General features: G+C 43.1%; 2 protein-coding genes across 2 annotated transcripts in view; both read right to left on the reverse strand.

Annotated features, from left to right (window-relative positions):
• The window catches only part of COPG2 (COPI coat complex subunit gamma 2), a 219,846-nt gene extending 213,123 nt beyond the window's left edge, over positions 1-6,723 (reverse strand). The window contains exons 1-3 of the mRNA XM_080664283.1: positions 6,607-6,723; positions 5,413-5,465; positions 4,563-4,643 (exon numbers count right to left, since the gene is read on the reverse strand). Coding sequence (XP_080520409.1) covers positions 4,563-4,643; positions 5,413-5,465; positions 6,607-6,643 — 171 coding nt within the window. The 5' untranslated portion in view covers positions 6,644-6,723. The remainder of the gene's footprint in view (positions 1-4,562; positions 4,644-5,412; positions 5,466-6,606) is intronic.
• A 338-nt stretch (positions 6,724-7,061) lies between these two features.
• TSGA13 (testis specific 13) lies at positions 7,062-16,988 on the reverse strand (the record flags this gene model as incomplete). Its single annotated transcript, XM_080665160.1, has 6 exons — positions 7,062-7,231; positions 8,400-8,527; positions 9,106-9,242; positions 15,420-15,632; positions 16,587-16,658; positions 16,968-16,988. 6 exons carry the CDS (start codon positions 16,986-16,988, stop codon positions 7,062-7,064), a joined length of 741 nt encoding a protein of 246 aa, XP_080521286.1.
• Between the last annotated feature and the right edge of the window lie 590 nt (positions 16,989-17,578).

The raw sequence follows: 17,578 nt of genomic DNA on the forward strand, positions 1-17,578 counted from the left end.
CCTTCCAAAACTCTAAACAGCTCAATATGCCAGTAACTATGGAAGAAATTGAAGCAGTCATCAAAGAGCTTCCGGCAAACAAAAGCCCTGGACCAGACGGCTTCACAGGAGAGTTTTACCAAACATTCAAGGAAGAACTAAAACCTATCATCCTCAGACTATTCCAAAAAATTCAAGAGGAAGGAACACTTCCAAGCTCCTTCTATGAAGCCAGCATCACCCTAATACCAAAACCAGATAAAGACAACACAATGAAGGAGAATTACAGGCCAATATCCCTCATGAATGTAGATGCCAAAATCCTCAACAAAATTCTAGCAAATCGGATCCAGCAGTACATCAGAAAGATCATACACCATGACCAAGTAGGGTTTATCCCAGGAATGCAAGGATGATACAATATCCACAAATCAATAAATGTGATACATCACATAAACAAATTGAAAGATAAAAATCATATAGTCATATCAATTGATGCAGAAAAAGCATTTGACAAAATCCAACACCCTTTCTTGATGAAAACTCTCAACAAGGTGGGAATAGAAGGATCATACCTCAACATAATAAAAGCTATATATGATAAACCCACAGCTAACATCATACTCAATGGGCAAAAACTAAAACCATTTCCCCTAAGAACAGGAACAAGACAAGGATGCCCACTCTCACCACTGCTGTTTGACATAGTACTGGAAGTATTAGCCATTGCAATTAGACAAGAAGAAGAAATAAAAGGCATCCAACTTGGAAAAGAAGAAGTAAAGCTGTCCTTATTTGCAGATGACATGATATTGTACATAAAAAACCCGAAAGACTCCATCAAAAAACTAACAGACTTAATAAATGAATTCGGCAATGTAGCAGGATACAAAATTAACGCCAAGAAATCTATGGCATTTCTATACACCAACAGTGAACTTACAGAAAGGGAGACTAAAAAAGCAATCCCATTTTCCATCGCACCAAAAAAATTAAGATACTTAGGAATAAACCTAACCAAGGAGGTAAAAGACCTATATGCGGAAAACTACAGGACACTGAAAAAAGAGATAGAGGAAGATGTAAACAGATGGAAGAACATACCATGTTCATGGATTGGTAGAATCAACATCATCAAAATGTCCATACTACCCAAAGCAATCTATAGATTCAATGCACTCCCCATTAAAATACCAACAGCATATTTCACAGACCTAGAAAGAACTCTCCAAAAATTCATCTGGAATAAAAAAAGAGCCCGAATAGCCACAGCAATCCTGAGAAAGAAGAATAAAGTAGGAGGGATCTCAATACCAGATTTCAAGCTGTATTACAAAGCCACTGTCCTCAAAACAGCCTGGTACTGGCACAAGAACAGACATATAGATCAATGGAATAGAATAGAGAATCCAGATATCGACCCAAACCAATATGTGCAATTAATATTTGACAAAGGAGGCATGAGCATACAATGGAGTCAAGACAGTCTCTTCAATAAATGGTGTTGGGAAAATTGGACAGATACATGCAAAAAAATGAAACTAGATCACCAACTTACACCATACACAAAAATAAACTCAAAATGGATACAGGACTTAGATATAAGACGGGAAACCATAAAAATACTAGAGGAATCCACAGGCAGCAAAATCTCAGACATATGCCAAAAGAACTTTTTCAGTGATACTGCCCCTAGGGCAATGGAAGCCAAAGAGAAAATAAACAAATGGGACTACTTCAAAATAAAAAGCTTTTGCACAGCAAAAGAAACCATCAACAAAACAACAAGAAACCCCACTGTATGGGAGAACATATTTGCAAATGGTATCACAGATAAAGGTTTAATTTCCAACATCTACAGGCAGCTTATACAACTTAATAAAAGGAAGATAAATGATCCAATAAAAAAATGGGCAATGGACCTAAATAGAATCTTTTCGAAAGAAGACAGAAGGAAGGCCAAGAGACATATGAAAACATGCTCAAAGTCACTAATTATCCAAGAGATGCAAATCAAAACGACAATGCGATACCATCTCACACCTCTCAGAATGGCTATCATCAACAAATCAACAAACGACAAGTGTTGGCGAGGATGCGGAGAAAAAGGAACCCTCGTGCATTGCTGGTGGGAATGCAGACTGGTGCAGCCACTGTGGAGAACAGTATGGAGTTTCCTCAAAAAACTGAAAATGGAACTCCCATTTGACCCAGTAATCCCACTCCTAGGAATATATCCTAAGAAACCAGAAACACCAATCAGAAAGGATATATGCACCCCTATGTTTATAGCAGCACAATTTACAATAGCTAAGATTTGGAAACAGCCTAGGTGCCCGTCAGCAGATGACTGGATCAGAAAACTATGGTACATCTACACAATGGAATACTATGCTGCCATAAAAAAGAAGGAATTACTACCATTTGTAGACACCTGGATGGAATTAGAGAACATTATGCTAAGTGAAATAAGCCAGTCAATGAAAGAAAAATACCACATGATCTCACTCATTTAGGGATAATGAAAAACATTATAAACTGATGAACAAAAAGATAGTTACAGAGGCAGTAAAGCATCAAACAGACTGTCTAATTACAGCAGTAAGGTTAGGGAGAGGTGGGGGAAATAAAAGATCAACTGAAGGACTTGTATGCATGCATATAAGAGTAACCAACGGATGCAAGACATTGGGGGGTAAGGGCATGTATGGGAGTGGGGTGGGGGGGGGGCAATGGTAAGATATGTACACATATAATACCTTAATAAAAATTTGAAAAAAAAAAAAAGTATATGCTACTCTGAACCAACACCAACTACTCAACACTCTGCTTATATAATGGATTTAGGTAACTTGGACACATGTGCTATGAAAAATTAAATCAAACTATCTGTGCCTTAAATGTTTCCAATATGATACCACAGAGGAATATGGCTTTGTGAACTTTATTTAAAAGTATGTGCTTGGGCCCTAACCGGTTTGGCGCAGTGGATAGAGCGTCGGCCTGCGGACTGAAGGGGCCCGGGTTCGATTCCGGGCAAGGGCATGTACCTTGGTTGTGGGCATATCCCCGGTAGGGAGTGTGCAGGAGGCAGCTGATCAATGTTTCTCTCTCATCGATGTTTCTAACTCTCTATCCCTCTCCCTTCCTCTCTGTAAAAATCAATAAAATATATTAAAAAAATAAATATATGTACTTGGCGCTGGCTGGTTTTACTCAGTGGTTAGAGCGTCAGCCCACACACCAAAGGGTTCTGGGTTTGATTCTCAGTCAAGAGCAGGTACCTGGGTTGTGGGTTTCATTCCCGGCCCTCGTTGGGGCATGTGCAGGGGCAACCAATCAATGTGTCTCTCTCACATCAATGTTTCTCTCTCTCTCTCTCTCTCTCTCTCCCCACACACACACACACACACACTCCCTTTCTTTTCCTTCCCTTCCACTCTCTCTAAAAAAAAAAAATCAATGGAAAATAATATCTTCACTTCCACTCTCTAAAATCAATGGAAAAAATATCTTCAGGTGGGGATTAACAACAACAAAAAAAGTATGTACTCATTGCTCAATCTCCATTTGCATACTACAAAACTTTATTATATCTCTAGATGAAGTCTTCGGTCATGAAGCATATTAAAGATAAAATATTCTCATGGAATTAAAACTAGAAACCACAGTCTTCTTAGCACCATATGTAAACCATCCGAGGGTGTGTGTGTATGTGTGTGTATGTGTGTATGTGTGTGTGTGTGTGTGTGTGTGTAAAACAAAATCACATTTTCTAAGGCCCTAGAAATTTTATGAAATGTTTTAAGTCAACAAGAACAAAAAAATAAATACATTTAAAATTTAAATTAGTAATAATAATAGCAAATAGATGCTATTTCATTTAGGGCAAATATTTTATTGGTTTTGTCGGTTATATCCCAGTGTCTAAAACAGTGCATAGGACAGCAGATTAGTAATTAATATTTGCTGAATGACTGAATGAAAACTATTCCTGAATGCTTACTATGTATCCAGGACTATTCTCAATGCTTTATATTTATTATCTCAGTTAATCACTACAATTTCATAAAACAGAAATTATCATAATCCCCATTTATAGAAAAGGACAGTAAGGAAGAATCATATTGTTGTAATGGTGGAGTAGAGATAATAAATATAAAATTTGAATATTAAAAGCAAAGCTTTAAAACGTCACTATATACCCACTCAGACCCCAAAAAGGATAAAATATCAATTTAGAATATGTCTAAGGTTCTGCACTATGTTTTTTGAGGAACATAAAATCCTCTGAACAATTCTAAACAACATATTTTAACATTAACTAATAGTTGTTAAATTCAAATCAATTTTGAGAATCTACTATGTGCTTAGCTGATTTAGTATTTCATGTATAAAAGTACTAGTATATGTCACAGTCCTTGTCTCAGGAAGTTTTACATATTATTCTATTAATCAAATATTGCTCATTTTTTAAATAAGTGAATTTAAAAAAAATAGTTATACTTACCAGAAAGTACTTTACTACATATTATGTATTTCTATTCCAGGCCACAGATCTGAAGAAAATTAAAATAATTTACCTGGTTCAGTAAGTAGATAATCTTTGTAAGAATATGCAAACATCTTCTTGGGTTGATGGGTGTTTCATTGAATAGACGAGCCTGGAAACAAAAAAATCACTGTTTTATATATATGTATATATGTGTATATATATATATATACATATATATATTCTATTTTTTCTCAGATTACAAAAAATCAACCTTAATAAAATAAAGACTATTATGTATTTTAATAATATACAATAATGTTAACTACCTATAGTTTTCCATTTATAATGATATATGATAACTTACTAAATGTGACCTTGATTTTCCATTTTATACTCTTTCCCTTAGATATTCTCCTTCAACTTTGTAAGCTCTGTTAAGAATCACAATATTTATTGACATCACTTGAATATAATGAGTTTAATATCTATAACTTCCTTCAATAACCTTGCACTAAACACCTCTTCTGGCATTTTATTTAAAATTTTCAACATGTGGCCCTGGCCAGGTGACTAAGTTGGTTGGTGTGTCATCCTGTACACCAAAAGGTTGTGGTTTCGATTCCCAGTGGGACCTGTACAGGAGGCAACCGATCGATGTTTCTCACATCAATGTTTCTTTTTCTTTCTCTCTCTAAAAATCAATAAACACATCCTCCGTGAGGATTAAATAAATCTCAACATATAGCACAGTCTGAATGTTTTTGCATTTCTCGCTCCTCTGACAAGCAAACCCTTTTCCTTTTCCCTTAAGTCTATATTCTCTGAACTCAGATATATTCCTTAATTCTTATTTCGGATCTCAGCATTCCAGGGGCTCTCTGCCCACCATTCTAAAATGGAATGGAAAAGAAGAAACACAATATACTTCCAAGCCATACCTCCTGTAAGACAGTACTCTTCTCCAGATGCCGAAAAGGATTGGAGCCACTACCTATAGTATAAAACAAAACGTATCTTTAATAGCTGTCCTTCACAAACCTGTTTTCTGCAGGATACTGAATGTTTGGGATCTCTCACCTAAGTGAAGCGACCACTTGGATATCACAGTGATAATCATTACTAATATGCATATAAACTATATATTAACATTTTTATTCTGAAACTATGTCTGTCATTGCTTTCTTGTAAGAGCTTGTACTTCTGCAGGAACCCTGCCCAAATGAGTGTCTTCTTTGCCCTGTCCTCTTTTTTATATGAATATTACAAGTATCTGTCATGTCCACAGGACCAAGATTAATGAGAGCATGGTAGGGCCCTTTGGAGCTCCCTAAAGGCGAGCATGATTTTATGTGTTTCTAACATTTACTGTGAGGCAGAAAAGAAGAGTTTAGCAGATAATCATATAAACTTAAAGGTGGAAGGGGCCATGGAGGTTTTACTAACCCAACCTTCTACCACTCTTTATGAAAGCAGCTATCAAACACTGAGTTTTGTTCTGTTTGTTTGTAAGGTGGCTTATTATCTTCCTCTTCTGCTCTGGGCCAAGGGCCAACTCATTTTGGGGCGCATTAAAAGATCTATGTACCATGAGCCAGGTATGACCTCTGGGAAGCAGACAGTGTAAAGATCCCCAGGAAGACTGTAAGGCACAAGGCACCTCCAAGTTCACACACACACACACACACACACACACACACACACACACACGTCCGGTGGATCTGAGACTCACTCTGGGCCTCGCACTACGAGCACCCCTTGCCTCTTACTCTTGCACACTCATCCCCTCCCTCCACCACCTCCCCGGCGCCCGCCGCCTCAGCGAGCAGCCCACCCTAGGCGAGCGGGGCGGAGCCGGCTGCGAGGAGCGGCGCCCAGAGGAGGGGAGGGGGCGGAGGGGAGGGGGCGTGGGCGGGGCCGCCGAGCAGGCTGATGCGGCGCGGGGGCGCCTGCGCGACCGAGCTGGGGGAGGGTCCGGCGCCGGGGGAGGGGCTAGGGGCAGGCCCAGTGGAACGGCCCCCGGCACACCGGCGCCCACGCCCCCGTCCCCGGTCTGCAGTCCCCAGAGCAGGTGCGGCGGGCGGGGGAAGGGACCCCCCGCGGCGGAGGGTGGGCGTCAGAAGCCCAGCGCGTACCAGACTCCTCGTCCTTCTTGTCGAATTTTTTAAGCATCTTGGACGACTTCCCAGCGCCCAGACCCACCGCAACCTTCCCAGGCGCCGCAGCCGAGCGGAAGAGGCTGCAGGAAGGCGGGCCCCGCGCTCTGGCGCGGGTTGGGCCGCCGTCGCGTCACTCGGGGAGAAGGCCCGCCCTCCCCGGCTGTCGCCACCGCTCGGGTCCCCTGCGGCCGCGGCCACGCCTTCTTGTGTTCCCCCAGCCTTCGGGGGCGGGGCCAGGCGCCCGGTCCCCTGCCGCGTGGTGGTCACTGCTGCGATGGGTCGGAACCCCCTGGCCCACCTTGCCAGCGACTAGGCAGCCCATGCTCGCAGTGGGCAGAATGTGGTTTTATTTGGTTGACATGCCTGGAAAGCGTCTTCTGCTGGCCTCTCAGTCCTTGGAGACCGCGGCGAGAGGCCTGAAGGGTTTATTTTTACTTAATGATAATGGTATTGTTTAGAAACCACTGCTTGACCCTTCCATTGCGGAAGGCACTCTCTCCAGGCGCAGTTTTAGTGGGCTTCAGTTCCAGGAGCGATGAAAGGGTTAGTGGTTCCCAATCCACCTTCCCAGTCAGCATGTCACTTTCTGACTCCTTGGAGACTGCAACAAAACACAGGGTACCTTGGTGAATGTGGATTTCCAGAGGGTCCAGAAGGACACAACGTGAGGCATGAAATTGACACACTTGGAGAGACGAGTAAAGTGGTCTTTACTCTTAGTAAGAGCACGGACTACCATTCCCAACCTTGTTTATAATTCTGGATTCCTTACCTTCCTCAAAACCCAGTTTAAAACACTGCCATTTAGTCTTCCCTGTTTAACCTCGCCCCTCTCAAATGATTCCATCCACAACCACATAGATACCCATGTAACTCTTACTAAGTTAAGGTACAGTCACTTGTATATTCTTATACCTCTTAGCCTTTTCCCTAAGTGTGTTGGTTTTGAGTCTCAAATATCTATTGAGTGCTCTGAAATTCTTCAATGGGTCCCAACTGCCTAGTTGAGAAAACCCAAGCCCTTAATCACATAACCCAGGCCCTTCATGATTTGGCCCATCTCTCTCATACATCGAATGTGCTATTATTTGTGCTTGATTAAGTGTTTAACACTTAGTAGTTGCCCCATAAACGTTCTTAAATGAATGATAACTTGTAAGGAGCATTCTCTTTACACCCTCCTCCATTCCATGCAACCTATGTCAAACCCCTCCCACCCCATGTCCTACCTCATTCCAGAAGACACTCCTGGACCTCTGAGACTGTGAGACTGACAGACTGACTTATCCTTTGGCCCTTCTAGAACAGTTTTTCTCAAGTGTGATATGCATACTACTGGGTAGTTTTAGGTGATACATAAACATTTCAAATTTTAATTATTATGAATTTGATTAAATGTCAGGGCAAAAAAACCATGTAATTAATATATCAAACCCATGTTAATGATATGGTATTAATTAGGACAAGAAAAAAATCATTAAATAAATAATAGGGCAAATAACTTCTATACCAGAACTTTTAAAGTGGTAGGTGATGCAGTTTGGGAAGCACTGTGCTATGGCGTCTTGAAATTTGAAGATTTAAGTAGAATTCAAAACCTAGCACCATTTAAGCCTCTATCAGTTCTTAGCTTCTGTGCTACCAGGAAAAATAGTCTCCAGAACCTCCATGAAAGATGTCGATTTGCCCTTAAATCTCATCTCCATAGGTTGCCCCTCCTGCCCACATCTCAGTCCTGTAAGCCACTGCTTTGAACAAGAGGAGCTTACCATCTTTCTTCATATCTCCTTGAGAGACTTGAGCAAAGGTGAGCTGAGGGAACATATTTTTCTGCTTCCTCAAAGTGCAGACTGTTGAATACTTCCCTTCACTCTTGAAATCATTCTTGGTGGAAAACCTTAACAAAGAAAGCTCATTTAGTAAATCCTAGGGTTGGGGTGTTAGTAGAACCAGTCACTACACTCTCAGATTCCAGGAAGGAGAGAAGGCGAGGATAGGTGTTCATTAGTACAGAGTGGGAATACTGTTCAGTAAAAGGGATGCTTCTAGAACCTAGCCTGTAAACCTGTTAAGGAAGTTCAGAATCTCCTCTCTCCTCTCCAAACTGGATATAGGCTGCTCATAGAACTAGTTTCAAATAAAATCTCATAGCACATTGTTCCTATGCTATAGCCCTTATCATGCACTGGGGTGGTGGGGCGGGGGGGAATTCTTTTCTGTTTCCTCAAATCATAGATCTTTGAATATTTTTTTCTTCACTCTTTAAAATCCTCCTTAGTGAAAAACCTTAGCTTTGAAGGAGTTTCTCTTTCCTTAGGGTGTAAAGGATATTGGGGATTGTGTGTTATTAATATACAGTTGTACCTTTCTGTACCCTAACAAGCAGAAAGTATTAAATCGTATTGAAAATAGATGGTAACATGAATAAGGTAATGATGGGCAAGAAAAAGAGAACAAGAGCAGCCAGGAATTCACCTGAACAGTTGTTCTTGCTTGGATTTGGCATCCTTCAACAGTGTCACAGGGAAGACTGGTTTCAGCTTAGGTCTTAACCTTTTTTTCTGAGGCAGCGGGGGTAGGTAGTTCTCAGTGGGTTTGTGCTGATAACTTTCCTGCAGCAGAGGAAAGAAGAGTAAGTAAGGGAGTTAACCAAGGACCTTGGGACTTAAAGTTCTTGGACTAAGTTCCAATCCCCCAACCAGTGTTCGGCAAACTCATTAGTCAACAGAGCCAAATATCAACAGTACAACGTTTGAAATTTCTTTTTAAACTTAAACTTCTTCTAACGCTACTTCTTCAAAATAGACTCGCCCAGGCTGTGGTATTTTGTGGAAGAGCCACACTCAAGGGGCCAAAGAGCCGCATGTGGCTCGCGAGCCGCAGTTTGCCGATCACGGCCCAACACGATTGGACCAAACCTGTCAGAGAAGAAAGCAGGCACTCAGAAACCGAAAATAATTCCTCCACCCCAGGCTTTTATATAGGGTGAGTACAGAATTAAAAGCACATGTTCAGCAGCAAATATTTTTAAAAAGCTTTAAAATTCTGAAAGAAAAAGCTCAATATATATCAATTAAGTAGTTTGGTCATTCATTTATTTTTTCATTCATTCAACAAATATTTGTTGAGCACCTACTATGTGCCAAGCACTGTTATGGGTAATAGGGATAGATCAGTGACTGTACTCACCCTATATAAAAGCCTAACATGCAAATTGTCCCCTTGAGCGGGAGTTCAACCGGGAGTTCGATTGCTCTCTATGACATATGCTGACCACCAGGGGGCAGTCCAGAGCATGGCAGGTGTCAGCAATGTGGCGCTGGCAGTGGGCAGTAGTGGAGGTGCTACCGGCCCCGATGGGCCCCAACAAGAGCGGGACCACGGCAGGATGGTGGAGCGGGTGGCACCAGGCCAACGTGGGTGCGAGCGGGGCCTGATCGCCCTGCTGATCATCCCGCAGACAGTGACCAGCAGTGGTGGTGGGGGCTGGGCCACTGCCTGGTTCCCAGGCACTGAGGGAACTGGGCGGGGGCCTGATGACTCAGGCGGAGGAGGACACTCAGGGGCCCAGGTGCTTCCCAGGACCCAGAGGTCAGCTGGGACCTGCCCTTCCATGCCAGACACTCGGGCGTTGATTACCAGCCAGGTCTAGGGACCACATCCATGCACAAATTTTGTGCACCAGGCCTCTAGTTCTCAATAAGCGTCTCCAGTTTTGAGGAACAGGCACCCATCCATCAAAGTTACCTTGCCTAATAAGAGTTTTATTGTAAGAGCACATGTGCCTAGGAAGTAAGACATAGCTAACAATGTGGCCACAAAAAGAGCAGAACTGAACAGAGTTAGATCTCATAGCAGAAAAACAGGAATGAAAAAATTATTTCAAATCCAAGATAGCACTAGTTAAGTACCACCACTGCATGAGTTTATGTATCTTGATTCTACATCATATCATTAATGTCTCTCCTACTTCTTCCTGCCTGCTTCCTCCTCTCTGTTCACTCCTTACCTTACCCTGTATACCTTTTTTCTATCTATACCTTCTGCTTATCTGTCTATATAAAAGCCTTATATGCAAATTGTCCCCTTGGGAGTTCAACCAGGAGACCGGGAGTTCAATCGCTCGCTATGACATGTGCTGACCACCAGGGGGCAGCACAGAATGAGGGAAGGCCCCAGCTGGCAGCTGGCAGCCAGGGAAGGAAGGCCCTGATCAGCAGCTGGAAGGCCCTGATCAGCCCTGATCGTTGGCTAGGCCTAGGGACCCTACCCTTGCATGAATTTTGTGCACCTGGCCTCTAGTTCATTTATATTCCCCTATGATTTCAACCTGCCCCTATTCTAGTCTTATTGTCTCTATACTACCTTCTTTATTTTTTAACTGTTTAAAATATATTTTTATTGATTTCAGAGAGGAAGGGAGAGGGAAAGAGAAATAGAAACATCAATGATGAAAGAGAATCATTGATGGGCTGCCTCCTGCACGACCCCTACTGGAGATCGAGCCTGCAACCTGGGCATGTGCCCTTGACCAGAATCAAACCCAGGACCCTTCAGTCCACAGGCCGGCACTCTATCCACTGAGCCAAACCAGCTAGGGCTTTATTTTTTTTAAATTGATTTCAGAGAGAAAGGGAGAGGAAGAGAAAGAGAGAGAAACATCAATGATGAGAGAGGATCGTTGACTGGTTGCCTCCTGCATGTTCCCCACTGAGGATTGAGTCCTGACTGGGAATGGAATCAAACTGTGACCTCCTGGTTCATAGGTCAACACTCAACCACTGAGCCATGCTGGCTGGGCTAGACTATCTTCTTTATGGCTTCTCTGTGTCCTTTCAGCTTTCATTCCCACTACCTCAATATTTTCCTTTTCTAGTTCAGATGCCTGTAAACAAGAATCTGATTAACTGAGGGATTTGGGTTTTTGTTAAGTTGGTTGGTTTCATTTTTGGTTGATTTTGTTTTGGTGGTGACCACCACAGGTCACTAATGAACCTATTTTGCTTTCCTGGGTCTGGTGTGCTTTTCTGTTCCTAGCTAGGAGTAGAGGACCGAGTCTAGTTATACAAAACAAGCCCTAACCAGTTTGGCTCAGTGGATAGAGAGTCAGCCTGCAGACTCAAGGGTCCCAGGTTCAATTCCAGTCAAGGGCATGTACCTTGGTTGCGGGCACATACCCAGTAGGGAGTGTGCAGGAGGCATCTGATCGATGTTTCTCTCTCATCGATGTTTCTAACTCTCTATCTTTCTCCCTGCTTCTCTGTAAAAAAAAATCAATAACATATATATATATATATATATATATATATATATATATATATATATATTTAAATAAGACCTCTTAGGGCATCCTTTCCTTCATGAACTGTGGTAGTTTCATTTCGCTGAGAAGGGGCTATGAGTATAGACATGTGGCTCATTTGGTTGAAAGGTGGCAGGTTTGATTCCTGGTAATTTAAAAATAAGTAAATAAATAAATAAATAAATAAATAAATAAAATTTTTAAAAATAACAAGAGACACCATAGGCAAGATATTAGTTAATTAACTCCTTTGTCCGCATATAACTTTGGATACTAGTATTTTATCTTCTATTTGAAAAGAAATCTCTCACTGCCATTCATGTAGCAACTAAGGAAATACTAATTCCAAATTCACTACACTCTATTATAAGAATCTGTTTTGGGTAATTCCACTCCCAGCTTCAAATTTCTGTTATAACTATATTCTTTTGTTTGTACTTTCATTTATTTCATTTAATTTCTTCTTATTATATTAGGCCCACTCTCAAGACTATCAAGGTTTGTTTTTATTAATTGACTAGAGGCCTGGTGTATGAAAATTCATGCACTGGAGGGGGGGGTCCCTCAGCCCAGCCTGCCCCCTCTCACAGTCTGGGAGCCCTCAGGCAGGAGGTGACCCGGCAATCAGGGAACGTGATGCCCCATCACACCTCTGCTGCTGTCACTGCCGACAGCACAAGCCTTTGTCGTCCCTGGTTACCTAAGCCTCAGGTGGCCCTGAGTGGCTGGGCAGCCACCATCCAAGGCTTGCCTGCGCCTTGGGCTGGCTCTGGGTGGCTGGGGGCGGAAGGGACTGGGGGACTCTGGAGGCAGGCGCACAGAGCGACCGGGCCTGCCTGGGAGCGGGCCCAACCTTGCTGCCTGCCTGCTGCCCCACAGGGCTGAGGGGACTGGGTGCCGCCATCTTGTGGCTGTGGGCGCTGCCATCTTGTGTTTGTGGGTGCTGCCATCTTTGATAGCGTGGCAGTCAATTAGCATATTCCCTCCTTATTGGCTGTGGGCACCGCCATATTTGAGGGTGGGGCAGTCAATTAGCATATTCCCTCCTTATTGGCTGTGGGCACCATCATCTTTGAGGGCGGGACAGTCAATTAGCATATTCCCTCCTTATTGGCCATGGGCACTGCCATCTTTGCAATGGTGTCAGGGTCAATTAGTGTATTCCCTTTTTATTAGATAGGATTTTAGAGAAAGAAAGACATTGATTTGTTACATTCATTGGTTGCTTCTTCTTTGTGCCCTGACATGGGACTGAACCCACAACCTTGGTATATCGGGACACTAACAACTGAGCTACCTAGCCAGGGCTATCAAGATCTTTTTTAGATCCTGATTCTTTAAACGGATATTCTTCACTTCCTCGGCTGTTGATTTAGTTCCAATTCCTCAGCATCTCTTACCTTGATGATTGTAGTAACATCACAACTAATCTTTCTGATTTTTGTCTCTTTCTCCTAACCTCAAAAAAAAGGGGGGGATATTTGATTACATCCTTTTATCACCTGCCATTTACTCTCTTACAACTCTCTAAATGTGCCTCACTTGCTCATGTCTTCATGGCTTTGCCCTTCTCTCGATTGGAATATTCTCCTGTTCTTTGTCAGGGATCATCTCTTCTGTAAAGCCTCTCTGATTACCCCTTTTCTCTCAACAGAACTACTATGAGTTCTGTATCTTGTATATTCTTTTTTCAAAAAATATATTTTATTGATTTTTTATAGAGAGGAAAGGAGAGAGATAGAGAGTTAGAAACATCGATGAGAGAGAAACATCGATCAGCCGCCTCCTGCACACCCCCCACTGGGGATGTGCCCTCAACCAAGGTACATGCCCTTGACTGGAATCAAACCTGGGACCCTTCAGTCTACAGGCCGAAGCTCTATCCAATGAGCCAAACTGGTTAGGGCTTGTATATTCTTTTATGATTCATACTAGAGGCCTGATCAGGGCTAAACGAGCAGTTGGACATCCCTCTCACAATCCAGGACTGCTGGCTCCCAACCACTCGCCTGCCTGCCTGCCTGATTGCCCCTAACTGCTTCTGCCTGCCAGCCTGATCACCCCCTAATCACTCCCCTGCCAGCCTGATCAACGCCAAACTGCTCCCCAGCCAGCCTGTTTGCCCCTAACTGCCCTCCCCTACAGGCCTGGTCACCCCTAACTGTCCTCCCTGCCAGCCTGGTTGCCCCTAACTGTCCTCCCCTGCAGGCCTGGTCCCCCCAACTGCCCTCTCCTGCCAGCCCGGTCACCCTTAACTGCCCTCCCCTGCAGGCCTGGTCCCCCCCAACTACCCTCCCCTGCAGGCCTGATAGCTCACAACTGCCCTCTCCTGCCAGCCATCTTGTGGCAGCCATCTTGTGTCCACATGGGGGCAGTCTTCTTTGACCACATGGGGGTGGCCATCTTGTGTGTTGGAGTGATGGTCAATTTGCATATTGCCTCTTTATTATATAGGATATCTTGGTATATTATAATTACTCATTTATTGATCTATCTCTCCTGTTAGATTCCAAGTTCCTTCAAGATAGAAACTGCCCTATACTAGTAATCATCTTTATATTTTAGTTCTTAGATTAGTGTATGTTCACTGATTGGTTAGTAAATTGGATTTGAACTTTTTATTATATAACAGAGTCCCAAGTGTCTGGATACTGTGATAGTGAATTCCCTACTCTGTTCCTCTTCCCTTCTCCTGACACCCAAAAGCAACAGGTATAAAGTATAACCCTTTACTCCTTTCCCATTTAGGTATTCATTCCTGTTCCTTAGTCTTCATTTTTCAGTTTATCCTTTATTATTTTATATTCACCTAGAAAGCCAATGGCTAATTTATACTTTGTTAACTACAAACTAAATATCTTCGGCTAAGGAGAAACAATTTCAAATTAAGACTCTCCTTTCTTTGTGCAATGAAGTTTCATGACCCAAATTTGTCCAACTCTTTCTCTCAGTATTTCCAGGCTCTAGAGATTCTGTTTGGTGAAGCACATGGCAAAGAATTAGAGTAGTGGTTCTCAACCTTTCTAATGCCGTGACCCTTTAATACAGTTCCTCATGTTGTGATGACCCCCAACCATAAAATTATTTTCGTTGCTACTTCATAACTGTAATTTTGCTACTGTTATGAATCGTAATGTAAATATCTGTTTTCCGATGGTCTTAGGCGACCCTGCTAGTCGCGACCCACAGGTTGAGAACTGCTGCTGTAGAGCCTAAGACCATCGGAAAACACAGATATTTACATTACGATTCATAACAGTAGCAAAATTACAGTTATGAAGTAGCAACGAAAATAATTTTATGGTTGGGGGTCATCACAACATGAGGAACTGTATTAAAGGGTCGCGGCATTAGAAAGGTTGAGAACCACTGAATTAGAGGGAAGAGGTTGGCTCCTGAATACCATGTTAAGTTAGCTTCCTTCTTCAAGTTCATGCCTAATTCTCCGGGGTCCTTACTTAGGGTGCCAGGAAACTCCTCCAGGTGCCATTACCTTGACCAGTAACTCCTTGGAAAAGAAATGTGGTTCGGTGTCCTTTCCTTGTTGCTCCATTGGAGAGGGAAGTGGGTTATTGGTCATTATAAGTATGGTCTTATCTTGATCATACTCGGCGACTTTGAGCATGAAGCTTAACATTTTCTTGTTTCGAGCCACAAGTTTCTGCAGTTTGGTGGGCTTCAAAGGCTCATAGTACCGGCTCTGAGCAGACAGACAGAAAGGTTTCCAGAGAAACAAAAAGATTAGATCAAGAGAAGGTTAATAAATCCATTGGCTAATCTGTGTCTGTGGGGTAGGGGCAGAGGCAGGACAGGGGCTGGACAAATCTGCTCTGAAATATGTTTATCAGAAGAAGTCTGGAGCTCACTGGCCCTTTCTGCCCTCAGAGTATTCCCCACACATTGACTAAGGGGCTGGGGAAACGACATGGAAAGCTTTCCACAATAAAGGGAGAAAGACGACTTAATTCTTCTGAAAGGGAGAAAGACGACTTAATTCTTCTGAACAGAATCTGTTCAATACAACAGGGCAGAGAGATTTCTACGTTAAATCTCGCTGGTCTTCTCTACAACTCTCTGAGAGACAGAGGCTAGAAACTGCCAGGGACCAAATCTTCTTGTCAAGGAGTTTGGAGGGTGGGGGTGACACCAACATTCTCACTCACTAACGCTTTCCCACAGGCACAACGGCATTACCATGCATAATAGGCACAATGTTTTAAAAGGAAAAGCAGTCACAAAAGACAGCATGTCACTTAAGATGTGGGTGGAGGCAGAGGCAGTTCCACTAAATTTGCTGTTCTGTCAATAGGGGGAAAGCGGAGGATTGGACAGGGAGGAAGGGAGAGGGAAAGAATGGAACACCTTCTGATTATTAATATGTTTTCTCAACTTAAAAATACTATTTCAGCTGCAGGGACCACCTTCTTCCCAGTACCTCCCCCTTCCCTCACCACGGCCTTTCTCTCTAGCCAGTGTCCTACGGCAGGTCTGCCTCCCTGCCCCAGCAGCCTGTGCAGTCACAGAGGAGGCAGCATTTGGAGGCATATAGATACTCTGTCTCCAGCTTCCACCCCACTGCTGAGACTTGCTCTTAGGGATCTTGGTGGTGGGGTGGGGGTGGGGGGGGTGGGGGGGGAAAGCTTTTTCCACCTACCAATTTTGGATGGACTGTGTAATACTGAAGGTTCTCTGGAACAAATTTTGATTGCCCAGCTGCATAAGAAATCTAGAGACAGTAATCAAAATTAGTGGTTTCTAGCTGCACTGTCCTAAACAATATTCCATTCCTGATTCTTACTAAAATGTGGTCGCCAAATTAACGAAAGGGAACACTGTGCTTCGTGTTTTGCGCCCTGGGTTTCTGGAATGAGAGCCACAGCATGAAGAGCTGGGTTCTGAGACATCCTGACTGGGAAGCTTGTCCATGGAAATGGGGACCAGTTTTATGAAATGTCAGGTCAAGCTGTTAGGAGGTGAAGTAGACAAAGGCAGCATTAAAATTCAGACTGGGACAAGTCACTCCAAGGGATCACACCTCCTTCTTCTGCCTTTTCATTTCCGTGGGAGTGAAATCAGGTGAAAATCAACATGTAACTTGCTTTTCAACTCTTTAAGGAGAAAAGGAAGTCACAAAAGGGCGATAGCTTAAGGGTTGTGAATGAAGGGAGCCCTGGGAATTGCTGCCAACTGAGCTGGGAGCCGACAGGCTCACAGAGGAAGGGAGAAACAACATTTTACATTTCTGAATGTTTCTGTGGCATGTAATTCTTCCCAAAATGTTACCAAAAATAACTGAATGTTAGGTAAGACTTCTGTCTACCACTTTGCATTTTTTGGCCGGTGATTGGCAGATTGAGTGTCCTGCCTGGTGGTAGAAGTGCTGGGCCACCTGTGTCTCCCTCTGCTGACCCCCCCACCCCCGCCCCCGCTCATTGCCCAGCCTCAAGCTTAGCCCTAGGTTACCTAAGGATGAGTAAATCAAAGGGATGAGAATCCAAAGTGAAAAAAGCTAAGTTACCTCCTTCAGGCTTAGCAAAACGAGAAATCAGAACAAGAGGGAGGGAACATTATCCTAGTATTTGGGCCCTAAAGATTGCCATGTCCCCAGGAAGGTGATCTGGTAAGATGGGGTACAGAAGAAAGGGA

The sequence above is a fragment of the Plecotus auritus genome (genome assembly GCF_963455305.1).
Source record: "Plecotus auritus genome assembly, chromosome: 4".
Classification (NCBI taxonomy): domain Eukaryota; kingdom Metazoa; phylum Chordata; class Mammalia; order Chiroptera; family Vespertilionidae; genus Plecotus; species Plecotus auritus.